The following is a 26,121-nucleotide window of genomic DNA, read 5'->3' as shown; positions in this document are numbered from 1 at the left end:
TTTTAAAAACTGCCGTTCAAACCGAAAAGATCCAAATAAAGAACTTTGCTTTAAATGTTAGAGCATGTTATCGGACGTTTTCTTAGTCCGTGATTCACTAGGTACCTAACTAATGGTATGAATACTTTGCCATGGTTTATGGTAAACTAACAAAATATTAAGAACCGACTACTTTTGGTTTTAAAAAAAATTAGTTTTGGCAAACTGGAAAATCTAATGTCCAGTTTATGGTGTTAAACTCAGTCAATTTATTAATAATTTCAAACACTTAATACATTTGTTGTAAGGAGGAGGAATAACATTTTTCGCAGTACCTTACGGAAAACGGGACGGTCTGAAAAAGATTAGAACAGCTCATAGACTTTCTATTCTCATATTCTTTCACTTTGAGCCGGACGCAGTCTTGCACACTGCTATCAGCCGCCACCGCCACTTGCGTTTTCTTTGTAGTATTTCGTCTTCAGCACTACCACCGCCACTTGTGATTGTTCTGACCTCTCTCTTCACGCCATCTACGAGGTTTTGTATTCGTATTCCTCTCCACACCACATCCGCCATTTTCGTTTCGTCTTACCTCCCCCCTCCCAAAAAAAAAATAACTTCCCACGAACAGCTGCATCCACTTTTATTGCATCTTCCTTTCCGAAGTTTTTTATGGGTTACCAGCTCATTTTCCCCACAAAACATTCCCAGTACTTCGAGCTGGCCATTTCACTTTCAACATGACTATATATAAGCACAGGCACGCGAGTGCACCAGCCTGATTTGCTACAGCCAGCCAGCTAGACTGGCATTACTAAAGTTCAATTGTCAAATTTAGAAGAGAACAGAGGATCTCAATTCAGTTGTGCATCAACTTATAAATATTCAGTAAATAAGTTTTCGAGTCAACAAACTAGAAAATTACGATATGCATCCCTATAAAATCATAAATCCATAAATTAAGCCAAACCCGAAGCATTGATAAGGTTGCATGGTGACGATAAGACAGACAAACCTTATTGTTCGATTCAGCAAACGATCAGTTGATTGGTTAATAAACAAATGAAGTGAAATAGAACCAATGTGTGTGTTCATTATTAGCATAAGGTCTCTTCCGAAGTACAAAGTACGAAAATACTTTCTCAAGAAACTCAGTTTATTTATATATTTTACAATTATTGAGACATTCCTTGTTAATTAATCAGCCGGTTTTCGATTCACTTCAGTACGTTCGGTTCACATGGTAAGTTGCCGCAGATAAGACACAGTACAGTTCCATCCTTGCTATACATATATTAAATATACAAAATAATTCAAGCATTTAGACAGTGTATAAATGTCGAGCAATGAGTAAAATTTGTGAAATTCATATTCACCTGAATGAGATAACATTCGTCAGCTTCTTCGAGATGAAGTGTGCTGTTGTCGATATATCCAGTGTATACACCAACAGTCCTATCAAGATTGTCCTTCTGCAAGAAAAATTAAGCAAACTAGTTCCTAAAATACACACATATATCAAAAACAAAATAGAGATCACAGGTCCTTCGCAAGCCAAGGGCTCATAAGACCAGTTCGCCAGATTGTGGTGTACATATTCCCCTCTTGGACGGGACGCTGGTCCATCGCAGGATTACTCACTTTTGTTCGACGAGCAACGTAGAACGAAGTGTTTCGTTCAACGACGCAACGCATCGCCCAGCAATCGAAACAATCTTACGAACAGTGGGGCAACGTCCTAACCACTGAGTCACGCACCTCCACACATACAGTTCTAAGTTATGTAAATCTAAGTTTATGATACAAATCCGATGTAACAGATGATCCGCCTCAACAATAATCATTTCATAGAGCAATTCCTGGCCAAATTTTCAAGTTAAATATCTACAAACGATAAAGCATTTCTAAACAAATCCTTGCGGCAAATAAGCGTCGAGAATTAAAGCTGAGGCCTAACGCAATAGATGTAGTGAAAGCTATGAAATAACTTATTCAGGGTTACGATTAAGGTGAGAGACTTCACGCTAAAGTGACAATGAACTATATGTCTCGTTACTTACCAAGACTTTACTGGTACCGCTGTGTAAAACATTCGCTATAACTCCCCAGTAACAAAAGTGGTTGGTTATTTCAATCTTTTCACTGCATAAGCATTGGCTGTATAGCGCCCAGTTTTTACTCTCCAAGAGATTCTCCATATCTGAGACGGCCAACTTGAAAAGAAATTGCACCAATCAATTGAACTTATATGCTTGAATTGATTACAAAACATAAGTTATCGAATATAACGTCATAGAACGTTACTCACCATATCATTTCCATTACTTATCTTATTTAAGAATTCAGCGCACTCGGCTTCACTGATCATCGCAGTTCCAAACAGGACTTCTTTTTCCGTGGCACTCAAACATTCCTAAGACAAAAGACATTTAGGAAACTAATAAAAATGGGAGATTGATTTGGACAGGAAAATGAATCCGTAAGAACTCGGTTATCAGAGTTGTTTGGTTATCAGAGTTGTGTTTGGTTATCAGAGTTGTGTTTGGTTATCAGAGTTGTGTTTGGTTATCAGAGTTGTGTTTGGTTATCAGAGTTGTGTTTGGTTATCAGAGTTGTGTTTGGTTATCAGAGTTGTGTTTGGTTATCAGAGTTGTTTGGTTATCAGAGTTGTGTTTGGTTATCAGAGTTGTGTTGGTTATCAGAGTTGTGTTTGGTTATCAGAGTTGTGTTTGGTTATCAGAGTTGTGTTTGGTTATCAGAGTTGTGTTTGGTTATCAGAGTTGTGTTTGGTTATCAGAGTTGTGTTTGGTTATCAGAGTTGTGTTTGGTTATCAGAGTTGTGTTTGGTTATCAGAGTTGTGTTTGGTTATCAGAGTTGTGTTCTGCTGTGGGTGCTGTGCTTTTCTTTGAGGTCTTTCCAAATCTTCAGACTGTCCTTCTCCTCGGGACTCGAGGTCCGCAACTGTTTCTTCAAGCATTTCTTCCTATATCTTATGGACTCCAACTTCCTTAGCTGCTTTTTCTTTCTGGCTGTTTGCTTGATCTCTTTAATACTAAAGTGCTCTTTTCAAATACTATACATTACTTCACCACAAACTTCTAGGTTCTTGTACAAAGCCTTGCAGATTTCTTTGTCAATTATCTCCCAGGCCCCTTCACTGCTTGCTGAAGGGAATTTGATTTTTGGACACTTTGCTTGTGCCTCTTGGGATTGTCTTCTCGCAGTAAACTCATTTGCTTCTGTATCCTCAGCACTAATTTTCAGCCTAGCTTTGGTCTCCTATCGTCTTATCTGCACTTGCAGTGCGCTGCTCACGAGCCACTGTTTTGGTGGCACATATATATAGGCGCAGGAGTGTATGTGGTTTCGGATTCAGTCCCATTGCGTGGCACCTTGGGCAAGTGTCTTCTATAGCCTCAGGCTGACTGATTGGATTTGGTAGACGGAAACAAGGCTATCATATATATAAAGCGAGTTTATCCCCCAACCATCGCCTGACAACCGATGCTGGTTTGTCTCCGTCCCCCAACTTAGCGGTCCGGCAAAAGAGACCGGTAGTGTAAGTACTTGGCTTAAGTCTTGGGGCTCGATTTGTTCGAGTAAAGGCGGTGCTCCAGCATGGCCGCAATCAAATGACTGAAGCAATATATATAAAATATACTTATCAATATGTAAACAGTTTGAAAACAGTATGTGTGTATAAGAGAGACCAACAGAGAGAGAGAGAAAGAGGTGTGTGTGTGTGTGAGAGAGTGAGAGAGAGAGAGAGAGAGAGAGAGAGAGAGAGAGAGGAGGAGGGGAGGGAGAGGGAGAGAGAACGTTGCAAACAATGAATGAAATAAAAACGAAATGAAAAATTTGTATAAATAAAAGGGCATTAGTACAGATGTATATGCCCCCGGCTTTGTTGCCTCATGATCTCCAGAAAATAGTTACTTATTGACAAAATTTTCTACAAATACCGCTTAGATGTTGTGGCTTCAGAATATATAGGAATTTATGAGAAAGAATTTTTGCGAGCGGTTGGAGAGAGGAGTTTTTGAAAATTCACCCGATCTGAATTTTTTCCCCTCATAACTTTCGAGATAGGTATCTTTTAATGAAAATTTATACAAATCCTTTCAAACGGCATAGATTACGATTATAAAGAAATTTGTGGGGAAAATTCTTTCGGAGATTTTCCTCTTTTTTTAAACCACAGCCTTCGAAATGATGGGAACTATCTTTGAAAAAAGTTTTGTAAACGCCTTTTTCTTTTTTACACACCCTCCCGCATTCCTCTCCAGACCTGTTTTGGCCATATATATATATATACTAGCAGTATCGCCCGGCGTTGCTCGGGTTTGTAAGGGAAATAACTATATAAGCATTTTTAGAGAGTTATAGCCAAAAAATGCATTAAAAATGGAAAAAAAATTAAGGTAAATTTCTTTCTAAATCGTTGACACATCGTAGATATTTTTAGAGAGTTACTTCCCTTATATAATAGCGAAAAATGCATTAAAATGGAAAAATATGGTAAATTTTTTTAAATCGTAGACTCATCGTAGACGCGCGCTAATACCCAGAAGGGCTCGATATGACTCACGACTATAAGATACCCGGTTTTGGTTACACTGCACCGCAAAATGTGGGAGTAGTTAGGAATCTAAATCGTAGGAGACAGACACACAACTTCACTCTTATATATAAAGATATAAGTCACGTAGTTATATACACATTCTTAAAAGAAAATGTTATTTTGAACACAACATTTATAAAGAATAAAATATTTTTTGGTTTTTCTTAACCCTTTCGTTACTATATTTCTGACCAAAATGTGTTTCAATTAATTTCTAACAATCATAAATTTAGTCTGGTTTCATTAAACAACAATAACTTTTTTATTTATCAATATATTAACGTGAATTTTGGAAGATAATTTAATGAAATGTCCTCAACCAATTCTATACTATAAGTTTTGTCACAAAGTAACTCTAATTGCAGGTAGATACAGTTAAATTCAACAAAATATAAAATTATTAAAATTTTGTTCAAACATCGCTATAGAAAATGGGTTATTAGCTAATATTCAATTGGGTATACAACAAAATTTTACGATAGAATTTGTTATTCTGGGTAACTTTCTGATACCCATAATATTTATGGCAAAATAGGCCTTAATTTCATTTAAGGTTGTGGGAAATAAACTATCCTTTCTTTCGTTTTGTTTACGTTTAGCGTAACGTTTCGTTTCTGCCGTAATGATTTCAAATGGGCTCATTCGAAAAAGTAAATAGAAATAGTTTAAGGCTTTACTCTTCTGGGAAAGTCTGTGGCTTGGTGCAGTTTCTTCAGAAAACTCACCGAAAGAAACAGTTTTTAAATTTTCACTCCATTCAGGTACCAATTCATTTTCTTAATCGCTGTCGGATTCACTGTTTTCACTTAAATAGCTGCCAACTTGCAAAGACAAAGGAGGAGAAGGGTGATAGCGTCAGTGAAACAATTCGCTCCGTTTGTGTGTGTGTGCGTTTGCGTGTGGTGTAAGCCACACTAAGAAAAACATTTGACATATACACCACAATGTGAGTTTTCTGTAAATTTTGCTTAATTGGGGTTGAAATTTTAAAAAGTGAACCTGGCACGACCCGATGCATTCTACTCTTAAAAATGCTAGGTAAATTGTAATTGAAGAAATCCTATATTGTAGATTTCTATAAGATACAAAGGGAGGCAGATAAAATCTGCCTTTTATAATAAGATATATATATATATATATATATATATATATATATATATATACATATACATATATATATATATATATATATACACGCAGGAGTGGCTGTGTGGTAAGTAACTTCTTTACCAACCACATGGTTCCGGGTTCAGTCCCACTGCGTGGCACCTTGGGCAAGTGTCTTTTCCTGCTATAGCTTCGGGCCGACCAAAGCCTTGTGAGTGGATTTGGTAGACGGAAACTGAAAGAAGCCCGTCGTGTGTATATATATATATATATATATATATATATATATATATATATATATATATATTTATTGTGTGTGTGTCCCTAGCATTGCTTGACAACCGATGCTGGTGTGTTTATGTCCCCGTAAATTAGCGGTTCGGCAAAAAAGACCGATAGAATAAGTACTGGGCTTACAAAGAAGTCCCGGGGTCGAGTTACTCGATTAAAGGTGGTGCTCCAGCATGGCCGCAGTCAAATGACAAATAAAAGAGAGTAAAAACAAAATCATATATATATATATATATATATATATATATATATATATATATATATATATATAGTGCAAAACTATGGGAAGAGCATTTTCAGTAATTTTTTTTTTTAATTGTTAATATTTTCAGACGGAAAAGTGAGTGACTTAAGGGCGATTTGGCTGTTGTTTCTAGCATATCTAAAGACAACCGTCCTCGTTTCTTTATCACTCTCGCATGCATTGATGTTTTTCAATATTTTTCCCCCATAAATACATTAATATGCTATAAAGAAAATTTAAGCAATGAATTTTTTTTTGCAACCTCACTCCCTACCTCCGAGTGTTTCTTTTCAGAAATCAAAATATTGGAGAGACTGAGGTCATTGCTGGTATTTAACCACAGTGATTTGTTTTTAAAATTACGGAGATGTACTTGAATAGCAAGTGACTTGATCCGAGATCATGTGCTGAGACAAAAATTACAGCGTAGGTGTTTGTATGCCATTCAAGAACACACAAAAACCGTTAGTTTCACTGCACTACTTAAATAAAGAGGTCCCGATGCATCTACGTAACGACATGAAGGGGACGGTCAGTTTTAGGGTAGGGCTAGTTAGCGTGTCATTACACTTCCATACAACGTACATTTAAAATATTTTGGACGTAACACCTGTTTTTAAGTAGTACCAGTTTCACTTCAACATTAAAATTTCATTTGTCTCGAAATATTTTCTTCGCTTCGAAACCTGTTCACTGACAAAACTTCGCAGAAGTAATGCAGCACGAAATTTTGTCAATGAACAGCAAACACACATTCATTGCCTTTCATTTGTGTGTAAGTGTATCTATGTGTGTTCGCGAGAGTGTGTCACTGTTGAAGTCGCTCGTGCAACTTGTTTGTGTATATATTGGCTTAGTGGTACAGAGTGTTTAGAAACTGAACAAGGTGCAAGTTTCGAGTACTTGTCGGTAACTTTTTTTCTCCTCGTCTAATAGTAATTACCCAACTTTCTAGGCTCTTATAGCTATCACGCGCTCAAAAATTATACGAGTATTTTAAAAATTTTCATTCGATAAATAATAAATTGCGTATACGTTAAGATAATAATTTATTACGTATACATTAATAGAATAAGCTGACGGTTTCCCAAATAGCGAATGAAAACTTGTAAGAGAAATTGAGAGACTTTGCAAATGAGAATGTATTACTCTGCAGTGAATGCAATGAATATTTAAATTTGTGAATTGGACGCATGAATATTTAAATTTGCGAGAAATTGGAATTTAAACATTCAAGAAACTTCAGAAATCGAAATTACAGGAAATTTCTTAGAACATGAATTTATAAAAATGTTCTCAGACGGGTCAACCATGAAATAATTGCTCGTAGTACTTTTAGTAATTGTGTATACCTAATTAATAAGCAGCTTCCTCCAATTTAGTAGAGATACCAATGACTCGCGAGAAAAATCTTTGAATGCTATTCGCCTGCCTTCAGAGTTTATGATGGTCACCCACTCCGTTTGTTGTTTTACTCTTCTCTCCATCTGCCTGACCAGGGAGTCACACATTGCGTGTTATTGTAAAATATCAGTTATATAGACGCGGGCATGGCGGCTGTGTGCATAAAAATGTTCGCTTAGTAACCATGTCCTTACGACTGCGAACCCATGGCGTTGCACCTTCGTCAATAGTCTATTCCTTCGACAAGTTGATTAATGCTTTCAATGAAGTTTGATAGACAAACAGAGCTTTTTGCGTCAAAGTACTGATTTCTACTTCTAATTTGACAATGGCAGTGAATATTTTACGTCTGTCCAAGCTTGTGATAAAGCATGAAACTGAACATTAACTGTTCATTCTTAAGATGAGCGGAGGAACAACATGCTCCAACTCTTGGAAAACGGTTTGGTACATAGTTAGACAGTTAAGATAGTAAGGACAGTAAGTATAAAGGACATGCAACATTCAGTACATCACATGCTGGTTCAGGACTGACAGGAAGTAGGGCTAATGCTTGACGAGTGTTGGTGAGCGATCCTTTAGCAGTGCAGTCTATGGTTTTCGGAAATAGTTGAACTTCGCAGCTGATCAGATCTTTTTCCATATGGATCTCAGATGCAACTATTTACATCACAACCAAGTCAAAATATTGTGTACTGCAGGGATGAGTAAAGAAAGATGAATCTAACGGTTTTACTTACATTGCTGCTTAATACTTTTGCCAATGTATTTATTTCCACAGCATCATCGCAATCTTTCAAGCTGTCCAACAACTGCAACAAAACGGCTGCCATTTGTATTATACCCAATAACACGGATGTAATTTTATGGAAGCTACAGTTACTTAAAATCTGAAGTCTATTCTTAATTCAGTTTTAAAATATATTGCAAAGGATTTTGATCAAAGGAGGCCATTCGTTGTGGTGTATTAAAATATATGAAAACAGATTTGGACAGATTTCTTAAAGTGATCTGCAATGAAAAGCTTTCTAATTTTATCCTCCTGAGTGTAAGCATAATGTGGTAAGGATTTAGTCCAGCAAGATCTTATAAACATGAAGTAGCGAACTAGCAGATTCGTTAGTACGTCGAACAAAGTGCCCATCAGCACTTTTTCTGACACTGTCTTCCGATTCAAATTCAGCCGGTAACTACTCATCTAGGTCTGTAGCTCCAAGATTAAGGAGTTTCTCCAGATTGAACCTCTACTTCTCCGCAGTGAGAGATCATAGCTCCGGTAAAACGGACTTGAGTTACAAAACGGAGTTTCCAAGCAGAACCAATCGACGAGAGACCTAAAGGATAAACTAAGAACGAGGTGATTGGATATTATCCATAATCTCAGTTTGTAACGATAGGGAATCCAGCCACAAAGTGTAATGAAGGTTGTTTCTCATAAGGCCTTATGGGGGAGATCTGAAGTCTACCCTCACAACCCTTAAGGAAATTTGGGGTGAGAATATGGATGCATGCATAAACTAATGTTAGATCAAGAAAATGATTTTAGATGCTTTCATTTTGCTTAACCATAACTATGATGGTCTTAACTCCTAGTACAATTTCTTAGTAGAAACTAATAATCCTAGTTACTGTTAGGTAACATGCCAGTCACCTGACAAAAGTAGACAACTTACCATGCAAAATTGTTCGTTGCTGTCAGAAAACCGTTCAAACACATCCATTTGTAACATCGATATCTCTGAAGCATCTTTAAATTGTCTGCCAAGAAATTTGAACTTAGGTAAATATCAATTTACAAAGAGTTTTAATTAGTTCAGTAGAGATTAGCTTAATAGAAGAGAAATTAAAATTATAGCCACAACCTGATTTTGTGTTTCGAGTGATTTAAAAGAATCTGAAAAAAAAAAAAGGTTTGACAAAATCTGAGCTATATAAAGTTAGAATGGTAATGATGAAATCTTCAGATAATACTAATGCACAGCCAGCTACAATTTAACCAATATGCCTTTCAAAAGTAAGCTTTTGTTCGTTTTGAAAACCATAGTCACAGAATGGGTGTCAGTGCTTACGAGGACGGCGGAGTTATTACGAATTTGTTGAAAGTAGGTGCGGCGGAGTTTGTTGAAACTAAGTTATTTGCCATAATTATCTTAACACAACTTTCAGTTAATTCTTTTTTACAATTCAATCCAGATGAAAAATAATTGTAAATTTTTTAAAGTATAAAGCTGATTAAATCTATCGTAAAAAGGAGTTGATTTAAGGAGATTTGTTTTTTTAAAGTCTTAGAGAAAACAATGACAGTGTCGAGGCCTTTACAGCATCATAATTGGTGGAAGGAATTCTCCTCGGGTCGGAACTTTGTTTCTCGGGGCCCTGGGACTCTGTAGGAGTCAGCGTTATTTAAATCCAAGAGAGACCGATTATTCTACCATCCACAAATAGTCTCTTCAACTGAGCCTAAGTTTCAGCCTTCCAAATTACCATAATAAAGCTTTCGTTGCTCCGAGGATATAGAAGCCATTTCCCAAAGATGCTGCGGATACAAACACGAAACCAAAGAGTTATGAAGCGAATTCCTTCACTACCAGTCGGCCATTTCCAAACTACATATAAACGATTAGGAAATTGTTTAGTAATTAAATACCTGCCAAGCTTCGTGTTGGGTATCAATGAATTCGCCTTAGCCATGTTTAGTTGTTGCTTAACAATACAGTACTCTTCCGTATAATGAGAGTTGTCATACTGAAACAGATTTAAAGTTCTATTTCATTTATTTATCTTTAGTGATGTCTGTTGCTCCAATATCTGCCACTCGTAAATCAAATAAGAGGATCTGCCTGAAATGTTAAACCTCTTCTAAACAAATAATTACTTAATTCCGGTCAAATACTAACAAACTAATACTTTTAAGTAGTTTGTATTAGTGATATTTGTATTAGTGTAATCATTATTGTTCACGGCTACCAATAGTATAAGTATTTTTACCTTTCTATATAGGTATTACAAACAAGTATAAATATATCTTTAGGGAATTATACAAATCTGTATAAGTATAAATCCTTATCTATAAATATAGAAATCTATATATTTTATGGTACATAGATTTATAGCTATAAATCTATTTCGCCTTCAGTTGAGAACTACTAGAAAAATAAACTGACATTGGCAAGATATGAACTCAAAACGAAGATAATGTAATCTAAAGTGTAAAAATCGAAGCAAATGTTTTGCTTTAATTATATAAAGTAACTCACCAATAGTATTCCTAGTGTGGCGTAGTTCTTGCCTAAGAAACGTCCTTTGTAAAAAGTTGTAATATCAGCCGCAGAGCAACACTGATCCACAAAGTTGTTCTTTGATTCCATCGACAGCCACCAACCTGAATATAAAATGGTTTTTCATAAGTATTTAAACCATTTCATCTCCATTAAATGCAATTGTTAATTATCCTCACCACACTACAAATATTACATACTGTACGTATGTGACTATTACAATATGTTAAACGACTGTAACCCATTACAAAATAACCACTCCTTACGATAGTCTAACAAAGATTTCGTGTGGCTTGTTCTACAGATTCCGAGTAAAAACAAAAAAAGCTGGTAGAGTGCATCGATTCTAGGCATAACGATATAACGCCTAGTAAGTTTTCCTTCTCGTCTCATTGAGTTTGTTACTGTTTAATGTCTAAGTATAAAATAAATGAAGCTTTAATTCTAAGTAAACGGATTTATTCAAACCTTTAACTTTAAATTTAGACAAGTAGCAACTCCAAATCGCAAAATAAAAGAATCGCAAAGTTGGAAATTAACGCAAGGGGAGTGAAATAATTTTATTTGGACAGACAGCTGACGAAATGATTTTCATGTCTTTTTCCTTCGTGTGAGACTCGTCGATTTAATGGAATCTGTTGCCTGATATCTGCCGCGAAGTTAATGATTTCATTCTACCTGAAATCATTTCAATCATCTGTCTCATCTGGGAATAGTTTATAAATACAGCTCACATCTCGCATTTTTACAAGAATATTAAATCTCCCTCAGTTCGTCTTTCCTAGTTTAATCACCGGGATTTCTCCACGCACTTGATATATAGAAAGAATGGTTGATTCATAGACACTAAACTCACAGCATACAGCAGCGAAGCTCCCTCTATCTCGTATGTTCCTTTTTGCCCCCTGTACAGAGTATTCTCTGCTCAATGGCTTCAGATCAATAAGTACGAAAATCTGTCAGAAAATACGCGGCGTCACAAGTCGCGATAATCAGTACATTCTTGTTAACTGAGCATTGTGGACGATTGAGGTACAAGCAGAATCTTCGGTTAATCAACAACTCGCATTATCTCTTATCAATCCGTGATAAGTGTAACGTGGTTCACAATTGAGTGTAAAGTGTTATCTCATGTCAGTGACGAACGAACCAATGAGAGAATACATGTACTTTATTTTTAGTCGATTATATATATCAGTCGAGCACTGGGATTCATGTAACCCTCTCCACAAAATTTCAGGTTTTGCGCTTCTAACAGAACACTCAATACGGATTAAATATGTGAAGTCAGATGTCGGGGAAATTTAAAACATCATCGCAATGTTTACATAGCAATACTGGGAAAGATTTGAAGATTTACTCAACAGTATGCTGTTGCTTCTTTCATTTTCGTGCAGATGATGTCCCTCGGTCATATGTTTATACAGAGAGAAAAAGACATTCACACCAAATTATTCGTTATCGAAATTAGGATCCCTATAGATTTAAGGATCTACCTCTGCCCTCAAAATAGTAATAACAATAAAGAATTTGCATACCCACCATCGAAGCAATTAATAGGATAATTGCAAATTATTCCACCATCTAAGTAATACGATTCTTGCCCGTCGACATGGTACTTGACTGGCTGAAACATACCTGAAAATTGGTTTATAAAACAATATTAGGCACAACAACGGTGTCAAAACCACACACGGCAACTAAAATGATATCCATCCATAAACTGACAGGTAATAATAACCAATTGTATGACAAGCACATATAATAATACATATATCACGTACTATGTTATTTACCATATTCTATATCAGAGTTGACTTGTAGGTGTAGCCATTACGTCCCAGTGATTTGAAGAATACTCCTTACTTGCCTTAAGTTGTGAATTCACAATTGTATAATGCTGAGAATACATACTGATACAATCTTGTAGCTATATTTTGCAGACTGAAATTGATAATACTACACGAATGTTAGGAAATTCTCCGTATGACTTCTATAGAGTTATAACCCAATAGAAAATTAAATCACCTGACACCGCCGGACATTATGCTTCATTACATATAAAATATATCGTATTATAGTTTCACTGGAATTATAAAAAGGTATTTGCCGCTAACCTCTGCCCCGTAATTCCGCTAAGTCTATTCAGTTGTTCGAACGCCATATTTTCTTGGCATTACAAAAAATATTTGTAAAACTATTTCGTTTTGGGATTTGGTTTGCAAGATTCTTTATACGAGAGTCAAGACTATTGAAAAGGTTGCAAGACGCAACGAAAATTTTAGAAAATAAAAATAAGAAATAAGTGGAAATTTTACCGGTGAGTGTGTTAAAAAATAAGGCACTAAAAGAGAATGACTCTCCCCAGACAACAGAATTTGTAAAACTGTATTATAACTATGTGAATGCCAAGAGTTACCAGCAATTAGAAAAATGGCTAAGTATTCGTGGTTATCTGTTTTGTCTTTCACTGGTCTCAGCTTAAACTAAACAGTTCTTTTACTTCTTAACCAGCTCTTGATAGAGCAAGCTCATGTATTCTTGAGCTAAGTACCAAGAGCTTTTCTCTGTGATGACTATAAAGTGTGGTTTGAGCGGAATTTGGCAATTTTTTTTATGGCTAAAATTACGAAGTAGAGGCTCCGTTGACTCGTATAACGAACTTTACTTCGAACAGTTATACGAATGATTAACTAGTTATTCACACTATAGTATATACAAATATATATGTCGAGGTGCTAACATAGCTTCTGTTCATAATTTAAAGCGTATTGAAACTATACAATCTACACACGTTAGTACAGTTACAGGCTGGAAACTGAAATTCGATAGAAGATTAGAAACAGAAAAGTATTGATCATTATCGGAGATTAAAATGCAAGATACCTGGAAATGATATGGTCATGAGAACTGCACGGCGTATTACTGCATCTGGAGTAGTTTTCACATGAAAATATTCTTCGCACCTCCGGCTAAGATTCATCACAACAATACAGAGCTCTTTGCCAGTCTGGTCATATAGCTGTCAGGTCAAATAATCCACTTTGTGTAATAAATGTTTATATTATATATGTGTGTGTGTGTTCACACACTATATCCACTATGTGTCAAATATTTATCACGAACATATGCGTATATACTCACAAGCGCGCGCGCACACACACAGACAAACACTACCGTAAATCCTCGAGAATAGTCCGCCCTTGAGTATAATACGCAGGGATTTTTAGGGGGCTGTACCTCTGAAAAACAAACCTTGTGTATAATACGCACCCCTTCTCTAACTGGAGTCGTGCGTAATTAAGCCAGCAGCACTTAGTCGAGCAAACACTTCCGTGCATGCGTAATACAATAATGGTGATGTTCTTAACTGTTATATGGGAATGAAAATATGTTTGCAAATTGTTTTTGTTACATGTTACTGTGTGTTTTGAATATTTTTGTTTTAATAAATGATGCTTACCGCAAGCTATGGATGATTTTTTTATTACTTCACTGCTTTCAGGTTTAGCCTCGAGTATTGTCCGCCCTTGAGTATAATACGCAGGGGATTTTTAGGGGGCTGTACCTCTGAAAAACCTAAACCTTCTCTAACGTGAGTCGTGCGTAATTAAGCCAGCAGCACTTAGTCGAACAAATGCCTCCGTGCATGCGTAATACAATAATCGTAATGTTCTTAACCGTTATATGGGAATGTAAATATGTTTGCAAATTTTGTTACATATTATTGTGTGTTTTGAATACTTTTATTTTAACAAATGATGCTTACCGCAAGCTATGGGTGATTATTTTATTACTTCACTGCTTAAGGTATTTTTGCGCCCGACATCACAAAATGTATCACAGCATCTGGAGTAGTTTTCACATGAAAATAGAGACTCGGACATTGCTTAGAAAATATTTTTCATTTTTAGCCTCGTATATAGTACGCACTAGGGAATTTGACCCTTAAATTTGGGGTGAGGTGGAATGCGGATTATACTCGAGGATTTACGGTATATAATGAATGAGAGAGTGAGGACTTAGCTTGGAACTTGCAGAGTTTCCAGGAGCGTAGAACCATCTCTGAACCACCATTGTTCCCATGTTTGTTTTATTTGCGGAGTTAACTAGCATATCACGTAATTGAATCCAGAAATAGGTCGCTCAGAAACACTCCAATCGACCCAAAGCGGAAGAGGCCATTCAGCTTTTAGCTCTTTCGCTGCTCATCTAAGTGAAGCGAACTCCATACAAACCTTTCCTCGTTGTAATTGTTGCACCAGATCAATACAAGTTTGAAGGATCAGATATCGGAACTGGGTCTGTACAAACCATGCCTACAATAATATTTGGTTACGTAGCATACTAAGACCCCATCACACTTTCTTGAGTCCAGTAGCTATATGGAAAGGAGCAACGGGGACAGAAAGTTACTGGAGGCCTTCAGCTTTGATCTAGCATGCAGACTGACCATTGGGTAATAGCCATTTTTCCACAGACGTGGGGAAGGTGTGAATTTGCTGTTTTCCTAGACCCTAATATGTCGAAGGGTCGAGAGAGTGCTCTGCATAACAAACTTCTATAATAATGCTCGTGTTTTCCTCCGTCACAACATATGAATAAGAAAGGAAGGGGTAATAGCAAACTGGAAATGGCGTGGTGCGTATGTGATAGTGAATAAGTTTTCGTGTTAGTTTCTCTTTTCTTCTGCTGGCCTGATGTGGTGTAGTACAATGTGCTGATATGTTATGTTGTAGTTAGAGCGTCGAGCTTACGATCGTGAGGTTGTGAGCTCCAATCCCGGACCGGGCTGCGTGTTGTGTTCTTGAGCAAGACGCTTTATTTCACGTTGCTCCAGTTCACTCAGCTGTAGAAATGAGTTGCGACGTCACAGGTGCCAAGCTGTATCGGCTTTTGCCTTTCCCTTGGATAACACTGGTGGTGTGGAGAGGGGAGGCTGGTATGCATGGGCGACTGCTGGTCTTCCATAAAAACAACCTTGCCCAGACTTGTGCCTCAGATGGTAATGCTAGGTGCAAGCCCATGATCAGTGTCTAACCGAAGGGGGTCACACACACACAGAGTTAGTTAGTGTATTACTCTTTTGTTTTGATGGCCTGGTGTGGTGCGTATGTGATAGTGTAGCCAGCCGGCGAGTGAGTACTGTCTTTAGTTATTTAAGTTAGGCAAGAGAGTATGTTTGTAGTTCTTCTAGTCAGTTTATTTTCGTTAGAAAAGAGAAAGTAAGTATCGGTCGAACTTCAGTCTTTCCTTCGCATGGAAGGAATGAGTGTCTCTGAGAAAGGGAGAGAGCGAGGGCCGTACATGTAAGTTTTTTTTTTAATCACATTTTCACATTTTTCTTAGATTGTGTGTGTGTGTGTGTGTGGTGTGTGTGTGTGTGTGTGTGTGTGTGAGCATGTAAATATTTGTTAACATGTGTGAGCGAGAGCGAGAAAGTGACAGAGCGATAGAGAGACAGAGCGATAGAGAGACAGAGCGATAGAGAGACAGAGCGATAGAGAGACAGAGCGATAGAGAGACAGAGCGATAGAGAGACAGAGAGACAGTTGTATGTTGTAGTTAGTGTCTTACGCTCTTGTTTTGATGGCCTGGTGTGGTGCGTATGTTATAGTGTAGCCAGCCGGCGAGTGAGTACTGCCTTTAGTTATTTAAGTTAGGCAAGAGAGTATGTTTGTAGTTCTTCTAGTCAGTTTATTTTCGTTAGAAAAGAGAAAGTAAGTATTGGTCGAACTTCCGTCTTTCCTTCGCATGGAAGGAATGAGGGTCTCTGAGAAAGGGAGAGAGCGAGAGCCGTACATCTAAGTTTTTTGGGGGGTTTTTTAATCACATTTTTCTTAGATTGTGTGAGCGAGAGAGAGAGAAAGAGAACGTGTTTTCTTTTTTTTTTTCTGTTAATGTGTATCCAGTGGAGGCACAATGGTTAGAACAGCAGACTCGCGGTTTCGATTCCCAGACAGGGCGTTGAGAGAGTTTGTTGAAAACACCTAAAGCTCCGGCAGGCGGGAGGGAGGCGAAACCTGCGATACTCTTTCACCACAACTTCTTGTTTTTGTTTTACCTGTATTTCAAAGGCCCAGCCTTGTCAAATCCTGTGTCACGTGGAATCTCCCCGAGAACTACGTTAAGGGTACACGTGTCTGTAGAATGCTCAGCCACTCACGTGTTAATTTCACGAGCAGGCTGTTCGTTGATCGGATCAACTGGAACCCTCCTCGTCGTAACCGACGGAGTGCCACGAGTGTGTGTTCAAGTGGAGAGATCTTGGATCTACATTTTTTTCATTTGCAAAATATGCATTTTTTAAAAGACAGTAAAAAAAAATGTGAAAATCAGCTGTAATAATATACCTTCCCGGACTAATTGTTATGATGGTATGATGTTGTGGACAAAAAAAAATTGGAGGAAAAACGGTTTAAAAATCTTTAAAAAAAATTTTTTAAACTGTATTTATAGCCTATTGGCCAAATTTTCTGTCATGATAACAAGCTGTTAATATCTAACTATCCGTTGATTGGCTAAAAAATTCCAAACATCAGATTCTTTAGTTCATGAGATTGGTTGAATATGATCAAAATTCACAGTTGTATCGATACACCAAAATTGAAAGGAATCTCAGCAAAATTAAAAGGAGCACATTTTGCGAATGAAAAAGCGATCTTAATCGGAGTGCATTTGAGCACTCAAATGGGGGGATTCAATGGGAATGCACACGAGCGCTTAAATGGAGGTATTCAAGTGTACCACACAGTCATGCCTAGAGAATATAACATCAGAATGCACAGCTATGACAAACTCACTTTTAAACACTAACGACGAAGAGAAACTGTGGCGAAAATATCAGATAGACTTACCTGGCTAAAGGTGATGTCAGCATTGCCAAATTTAATCCTTAAGATGTTGCCAAACCATTCCAAAAACTTCCTTCCCGAATTACGACCTAACTTTTCCATTACATCCTTTGCAAGTACATCACATTGATTATCTAAAGAGAAATAACTGCCTTCATAAGTTTTCAATTAAGATGCAAATACATATCATATTTGTAAATGGTGTATAGCAAAATAGGCGGATCTTTTCGGTTTGAACGGCAGTTTTTGTTTTTATAATGTCCACGTCACTAAACGCTTAAACTTCGTATACTGGTAGAATGTGTTTATAAAACATCTTTTTCTCTTGGCTTTATTGTGAAAATTCTATAGTTTGTAAGATATTTGTTGGGTTCTTTTTTTTCTTCAGTTTCAGCAATTTCAACCAATCAATGACGTCTATTGAGGTGAAAACATTCTGTGCCATATGAATATGTCCCTCGTTTAAGAAACAGATTGGGTTTATTTACATTTCTGAAGACCAAAAAGATACCCTTCCCCCCACCCCTAACCTAACCTAACCCTAAAACAGATTGAAATGCAATAGATCGATACTATGGTCATAATTATGGGTGACAATTTCATATGACACCGCTAGAAAAAACTGCCGTTCAAACCGAAAAGACCCAAATAGGCTTCACGCAGAAAAAATACTAGCACGTCAAGATACAGTTACGTACCGCATGTGTTAAGGGATTTTAAACCTGGCGGAGCACATTTACCTTTATATACGAACACTTTTTTTTTGTCAGAAATAGAAAGTCCGTCTAACAAAGAGAAAGAATAAAAAAACTGATTCTTGTGCCTAACTGTTTCTGTAACTGCTCCGAAATGGTAAAACACAAACCTGACCTCAGTGGTATTTGAACTCAAATCGCACAGAACTGAAACAAGGAAACCTTTGCTCTCACACGACTCGGTTAAGTTACCGTCTGTATACGTGGATATAAATAGCTTAACTTTTGATTAGTAGTAGAAGCACAGCTAACTATTTTCAGTAAATAATTCATCGTATTAAACTTGGCGTGACCTGGTTTATAATATTTATCAAGTAAGGATAGGCGCGTGTGTAGTGTTCTTAGTTGTAATGTACTTGTTAGTCCAAAGAAATTGTAAAATATTTAAATTGTAAGAGGGTTATTACCTCAAGATGTGTCTTATTAAAAGAACAATGTTATAGAGAAGCAGAGGGTCGGCGGGCGCTTTCTGTCTTCTCCCATCCTTATCTTGTATTATTATCATTCGCCTCATCAATGTCTCGTCCAGCCCGCAAAGCTACTCATTTCTGTACTGCCTCTATGGCAAATGAAATGAATAAAAGTAGCCCCCCCCCAGCATCGCTTGACGACCGATGGTGGTGTGTTTACGTCCCCGTAACTTAGCGGTTCAGCAAAAGACCGATCGAATAAGTACTAGGCTTACAAAGAATAAGTCCTGGGGCCGATTTGTTCGACTAAAGGCGGTGCTCCAGCATGGCCGAAGTCAAATGACTGAAACAAGTAAAAGAGAAAAAAGAGAATAACGCACTAAAATTAGTGGATCTTTTCGGTTTGAACGGCAGTTATTTTCTAGCGATGTCATATGAAATTGTCGCCCATAATTATAACCCTAGTATCGATCTATTGCATTTCAATCTGTGTTAGGGTTAGGGGGACGGGTATCTTTTTTTCTTCACAAATGTAAATAAACCCAATCTGTTTCTTAAACGAGGGACATATTCATACGGCACAATGTTTTTTTACCTCAATAGACGTCATTGATTGGTTGAAATAGCAGAAATTGAAGAAAAAAAACCCAAATATCTTACAAACTATAGAATTTTCTCAATAAAGCCAAGAGAAAAAGACGTTTTAGAAACACATTCTACCAGGATAGGAAGTTTTAAAGTGTTTAGTTACGTGGAAATTATTTTTTAAAACTGCTGTTCAAACCGAAAAGATCCAAATTAGTTTAAAAAACAAATTGCAACAGGGTACAAAAATGTTTATGATTTAAAGTCTTACCAAATAGCAAATTATCAATATGCTCGTTCAACAACCTCTGGACTGTATCGCAATCAAAATCGGCAGCTAATAGAGAAGCTATGACACCACTAGTTCCTACACCAGCGAATCTTTTCAGTTTCCTTAAGATTCCAACTTTGTCCAGCACCTATTGATAAAAATACTGAGGTAGAGCAATTTAGATAAGTGTCAATTCAAAATATTTAAAGAGGAACTGACTCCTTTAGATGGGTAGAAATAATGGGAAGCAGTTGAAACTCGCATACAAATGGATTTATATTTATGTCGAGTCATAATTCTTTTTACTTTCGACACAAGTTCAGTGATTTTGAGAGGAAGTAGTCAATTTAATCCATCCCAGTACTCGGCTGTTACTTATTTCATCGATTCCAAGACAATGAAAGGCAAGATTCACCTCTGCAGAATTTGAACTTGGAACATAAAGACTCAGGGAAAATGCCAAACATTTTGTCCAGCTCCTTTACGATATTCCGAACTCGCTGCCTTATATTGTGTTGTGTAATTGGCTTCAAAAATTGGCACAAGACCAGCAATACAAGGGGAGGGATTAAGTCAAGTACAGCTACCCCAATTCTCAACTGAGACAGTTTATCGACCCCAAAACGATGAAATGCAAAGTCGGCTCCAAATGGCATTGAACTCAAAACGTAAACACAGACGAAATGCCGCTAAGCATTTTGCCCGGTATGCTAACGATTCTGCCAGTTTGACGTCTCATGCTGAGATATAATATTCTTTTCTGCTCTAGGCACAAGGCCCGAAATTTGGGGGAGGGGGCAAGTCGATTAGATTGACTCCAGCACGCAACTGGTGCTCAATTTATCGATCCTGAAAGGATGAAAGGCAAAGTCGACCTCGTCGGAATTTGAACTCAGAACATAAAGAGAGACGAAATGCCACTAAGCATTTCGCCCGGCATGCTAACGATTCTGCAAGCTTTATGTCAAACTATCTTAATAAAAAAAAAACAATTTTACATTTAAACTGAAGAATTACTCACTTTTTCGTAGAGTACATAATTATACTTTTACAAGAAGACTGGTGACGGTGACTTCGAAGATTCTGTTTGTTCACATTCGAAACCAAAATGAAAGTGGCATGCATGTTGAAAGTGAAGGTGTCTACTTAAGGGATGACATAAAAGTACTGAAAAGGTCCAGCGGTGGAAAGTGGTTTGTGGGGTCACATCCGTCCCTCACTTCCTCATCGTTATTTTTATTCTAAATTTGTAAATATTCCGTTTATCATTCGTTGGCGAATTCCCCCCACATCTTGTGCTATCCCATCTGTCTTTCAACCTTTATCGTTAATAAAAATATAAACTATTCGTAACCAAAAGGGAAAATAAAAAGCAAATTACTTACCTTTAAAGCCCCTACATAAGCCAGGCTCTTTACATTGTTCCCTTCAAGAACTAAATTTTCAAAATAATAGTTTTTTCCTGTGATACGTTTTAGGGATGAAAATCCTGATCTAATCTCAGAACCAGATGGGTGACGTCGTCTCACCGGCATGGATGACTGTCGGTTACCCATTCTGCAAATTTCCACAATAAAAATCCAAACCGCCGCTCCGTATCTATATTTATTAAATATTGCTTGCCTGTATGCAAATTTGCAGGATTTCTTTTACACTTTATTCATAGGCATAGGTTGTGTGATTAACGAACTTGCTTCCCAATCAAGTGGTTTCAGGTTCAGTCTCGCTGTACGGCAGCATGGGCAAATGTCTTCTACTATAACCCAACTAAAGCATTGTGGGTGAATTTCGCAGAAGGAAACTGAAACAAGCCTGTCGCGCGTGCATGTGTGTGTGTGTACGTGAGAGAGAGAGAGAGCACAACTTGACAACCAGTAGTGGTTTTATTGACGTCCTTTTCCCATAACTTAGCGATTCAGAACCAACACCCAAAAAAAGACTGGCGCAAAAACTACTCTGTTTTAAATTATTTGTTTGACTACATCATTAAAAGCAGTGCTCTAGCATGGCCGCAATCTAATCACTGTGAAAGATAAAAGTAAACCATAAAAGACTGGAGTGAGTATGACTGTAATTCTCTAGACAAGGAATTCAGTGGGAAATATACCAGAGACGCATCTAATAGGAAAAAAAACTTATAATTTAAAAAACTTTTTTTTTTGTTCTTTATTTAAAAAATTACGGTGAACGTCACGGAATAAACGGTAAGTTACTTCGAGGCATAACCTGCAATCCGGTTTCGATTTTGGTCTGTTTTGAAAAGAATTTAGTCTCACTTTTATCACTTTGGAACGGTTCAGTGTTTCTGCTCCAAAGCATCACACAGTTCGTCTAAAAGAGACATGTGGTATTCTGCATTGATGGTGCGACCATTTGGTATGTATTTTATGAGGAGTATCCCGTCTTTCTCCCAGAACACTGAAGCCAGAACCTTTTTGGCTAACTTCTAGGTCCGAAACTTCTTGAGACGCATTGAACCGCTGTTTCGTCCTTCCATTGATTGCTGCTTAGTCTGAGGGTCACAATGGTGAAACCTGCTTTCATCCAGGGGGATTAAGCTTGCCATAAAATCAGCTTCGCCTGTTGTAACCGATCCAGAATCGCCTTTGATGTCGTCACTCTAAAACGCGTCTGATCTGCGTTCAGGTATTTCGGCACCCATTGCGTTGAAAGCTTTCTCATGTCCAGAATTTTATGGATGATGTGACCAATTCTTTCGCACAAAATCCCCATAGTTTCAGCTATGACTTTAGTTGAAATCCGGCGGTCCTCGAGCATGATGACGTGCACAGAGTCGGCTTTGTCCTCCGTAGTCGGGGAAGTTGATTGTCCTGACCTGGATTCATCTGTGGCCTCGAAATTACCAGTCCGAAACATTGGCACCCAGAGTTTTACTGTGGAGTAAGATGGGCAGTCAGCTTTCAAAATTTCCTTTATCTCGCCATGGTTTTCCGCAGCTACTTTGCTTTACAAAAAGAAGAACTTCATAACACGATGTGCTTCAGTTTTACCCAAATCCACTGTGGGACCTGCAATCATACGTTAAATCTGCAAAAATAAAAATAAAAATATAGTATACCATCATGATTTTTTGCATATCTTCTCCTTAACAGTTGTCCTTCTTCCCCTGTAAAGGTAACAGCTCTACCTTTTCGCGTTACTCTTAAATCCAGGAACTTTTCAGCACCCTCTCGTATATACGTGCATGTGTATAGTATTATATCATATACTATAAATATTTATCGTGAAAGGAGGGAAATGTAGAATTACTAATGCGGTGTCACCTTTTCTTCTATCTCTCTCTCAATTCAGCCATTCTCTCTGAAAGAAAAACTGTTGTAGAAGAATATATGAAATCTAAAGACAAATTTGTTAAAAAATGCGAGATGTACAACTTGTATCATTTAGACGAAAATTCCCTTCAAAGCAGGTAACTAAAAATTATATTTTGATTTCATTTGATTCCTTTGGGAGAAGAAATATTTGCATATAACCATTGCCTAAAGAAAGAATCAATGTAACTGTGTTATTTCTTTAGTTGGCTTTTATACAACACGGAACTACCTGTGATTAAGACTTTAGACTCAGGTGCCCCAAGGTCGGGAGACACATGAGGTAGTCAGAGTTTCCACTTCGAACTATTTTCATAGTATGAGATTTCAACGAGGACGGGGTGCTAACCTGAAGCCCAAGCACTTCCATCTATGAAAGACACTGTAAGTGGAGCTGTCTCTTTTGACTGCTAGCCGATGTCGAAGAAGTATAGTGTGGGTCGCATCCAGTCACGGACACCTAGTTGTTGGTCCCATTAAGACTCCTCCGCCCTGGCCGTTGCCATAGCTCGTCCGGTGATGCAGTGTCAACACCAGACCATCATGTGCTTTAGTCCGTCAAGTGAGACACTGTACTACGATGTGGAACTTGGAAGCAGTACATGAGAGATTTGCGACTACGCAAACCCTGCATTCAACCAGAGCCAAGCCAGCGACCTTACAACTAAACTAATAACCACACAATCGCACCTACAGCCACACAAACTTGTTTATGCATGTGTTCATGGCTCCTCATTGACCTAATTGTTTCAGATGCGACTTAAAATATCAAGTCAAATCATTTCTCAAATAAACACACCTTAGACATTGTGAAGGTGTTAGTATGTGCGTAAACCAGTTGTGAAGGCGTTAGTTATCTCCTAATGCGAATATATCTTATTTTACTGTCATTTTTAACGTGGTACTTATTCATGATAATTATAAATCCTAATGAGATATTCATTGATGATAATTATAAAGTAACGAAGATCATAATAGAAGTGTCGTTAATGCTCAAGTCTTTTCTTTTGCAGTGTAGCACCAACAAATCTGAACGTAGGAATCCTTACCACAGAACATTTGGACGATATCGCAGACACCTGGGAACAATCTTCAACCGAACAAGTGGACAGTACTAAGGAATATATCAATGTTCTTATAAACACGTTCCCAAATGTGTGTTTGTGTAATTCCATTGAGAAAGTAGTTGCTTATGGATTGGGGACCGATTGTGGAACCATCGGGTATCTGCATGTCAATGCTAATTATCGCGGACGCGGCTGCACAAAAGCGCTGATCTCTATGTTATCAGCTAAGTATATTGAAGCAGGAATAACGCCAAGTGTCAAAATTCAACCAGAAAATATTCTTTCTATTAGTGTCCATGAACAAATAGGTTATCAGTCATCAGGAATTGTGGTTTATGATATGGAATTTTAATAATTTTAAGAGTTATAAAAATAACAGAAATTTTCCCGGCTGTCTTTTCTTTAATGTTTCTCTGATGTGGTCTACTTTGCTTTCATTCTCTCGTGGTTAGTGAAATGAATTCCAGTATTTTTGAGAAATGACTATGAAGATTTACTGGGTAGCCCAGCAAGCTTACGAACCCGGAACATCAAGAAGTATTCCCAAAGTTTCCACTTCACATGAGGATTCTAAGACACCCTAATGGGGGCCTTAACCCCCAAATTTTAGTCATTTTTTATGATCCAAAACTAAGTCAAAAGTACTGAACGGATCTTTAGGAAATTTGGAAATTATATTCTATGCATAAGGGCCATAACCCCCATGACAATTCATATAATTTTGCTATTAATGAAATTTTAACCATAGATATTAGATACAAATGAAGTAATATTTATAAAATTTCATCTAAGCAAAGACGAATACAGTTGTACTCTTGGAAGCTGTAGGGTCACCCGAGCATAGAAGATGAGCATTATTTGTAATTCAATGGTACAACAGTGTAAGAGTTTGCTTTGACATACACTTAGATTGTGATTTCTGCAATGTGCTGCATAAATTGTCGAGTAAACGGGAGGCATCTTTACTTCCACTGATTCAGTTGCAAAGTGTTGAGTAAAGTTATTTGATTGCAGATGTACTTTCAGACTTTTTATTATCATACACATACACTAAGATATATACATACATATATATACGATTGATTTCTTTAAGTTTCTGGCTACGAAATCCATATATACATATATACATATATATATATATATATATATATATATATATATATATATATATATATATATACACACACAAAGATAAATTGTGTGGGCAAACAAAAATATGGGATACTGCCTATGGTTTTTTTTTTATTTTGATAAGCTTGGTACTTATTCTATCAGTTTCTTCTTGTGAAACCAGTAAGTTACGGGGCTCAAAATATACGAACAGCATTTGTGAAGCAGTGATGAGGGAGAAACACAAAGACACACACATAGACTTACATATATACATAAATATATATATACGATTGGTTTCTTTCAGTTTCTGTCTATAAAATCCACTGACAAGGCTTTGGTTGGTCTGAGGCTATAGCAGAAGACACATGCCAAGTCACCACACAGTGGGACTGAACCCAGGACCATGTGTTTTGGAACGAAGTTTGTTGTCAAACAGCCACACCTGCACACATGTATGTGTGTGTGTATGGGTGTATATAAGTATGCATGTATATATGTGCATATATATGTGTACATATTACATGTACATCTATATATATATATTATATATATATATATATATATATATATATAATATATATATATATATATACATGTATACATATACATCTATATGTATAGAAATACATGTATACATATACATGAATATATATGCATCCATATATATACATGTAAATATATATTATATATATATATATATTATTATTATTATTATTATTATTATCATTATTATTATTATAATACTAGCATTAAAGACCCGTCGTTGCCGGGTCATAGTGCTAGTGCATGTATATATGTGTATATAT

General features: G+C 37.1%; 2 protein-coding genes across 2 annotated transcripts in view; one reads left to right on the top strand and one right to left on the bottom strand.

The window, feature by feature from the left end:
• Positions 1–24,845, top strand: part of LOC118764038 — a 53,454-nt gene extending 28,609 nt beyond the window's left edge. The window contains exons 4-5 of the mRNA XM_036504313.1: positions 23,116–23,233; positions 24,149–24,845. Coding sequence (XP_036360206.1) covers positions 23,116–23,233; positions 24,149–24,554 — 524 coding nt within the window. The 3' untranslated portion in view covers positions 24,555–24,845. The remainder of the gene's footprint in view (positions 1–23,115; positions 23,234–24,148) is intronic.
• LOC115232612 lies at positions 1,096–21,351 on the bottom strand. The gene is made up of 13 exons (XM_029802601.2): positions 21,189–21,351; positions 19,804–19,951; positions 17,786–17,916; positions 13,815–13,950; positions 12,471–12,566; positions 10,908–11,032; positions 10,298–10,395; positions 9,324–9,408; positions 8,391–8,462; positions 2,291–2,395; positions 2,043–2,195; positions 1,359–1,454; positions 1,096–1,266 (listed from the first exon to the last, which is right to left on the bottom strand). The coding sequence occupies exons 1-13, from the start codon at positions 21,336–21,338 to the stop codon at positions 1,219–1,221; spliced, it is 1,443 nt and encodes a 480-aa protein (XP_029658461.1). The 5' UTR covers positions 21,339–21,351; the 3' UTR covers positions 1,096–1,218.
• Positions 24,846–26,121: the final 1,276 nt, after the last annotated feature.

The sequence above is a fragment of the Octopus sinensis genome, linkage group LG1 (genome assembly GCF_006345805.1).
Source record: "Octopus sinensis linkage group LG1, ASM634580v1, whole genome shotgun sequence".
NCBI classification, from domain to species: Eukaryota; Metazoa; Mollusca; class Cephalopoda; order Octopoda; family Octopodidae; genus Octopus; species Octopus sinensis.
The sequence above is the reverse complement of the archived record's forward strand: the minus strand, read 5'-3'. Positions and strand labels throughout refer to the sequence as shown.

Excerpts from the sequence above, each read along its gene's own strand:
- LOC115232612 (XM_029802601.2), bottom strand. The coding sequence starts at position 21,338 with ATGCCGGTGAGACGACGTCACCCATCTGGTTCTGAGATTAGATCAGGA. Across the intron at positions 19,952-21,188 it reads CTTATGTAGGGGCTTTAAAG|GTGCTGGACAAAGTTGGAAT; the intron begins GTAAGTAATTTG and ends TTTTATCAATAG. Across the intron at positions 1,455-2,042 it reads GCGGTACCAGTAAAGTCTTG|AAGGACAATCTTGATAGGAC; the intron begins GTAAGTAACGAG and ends TTTTTCTTGCAG.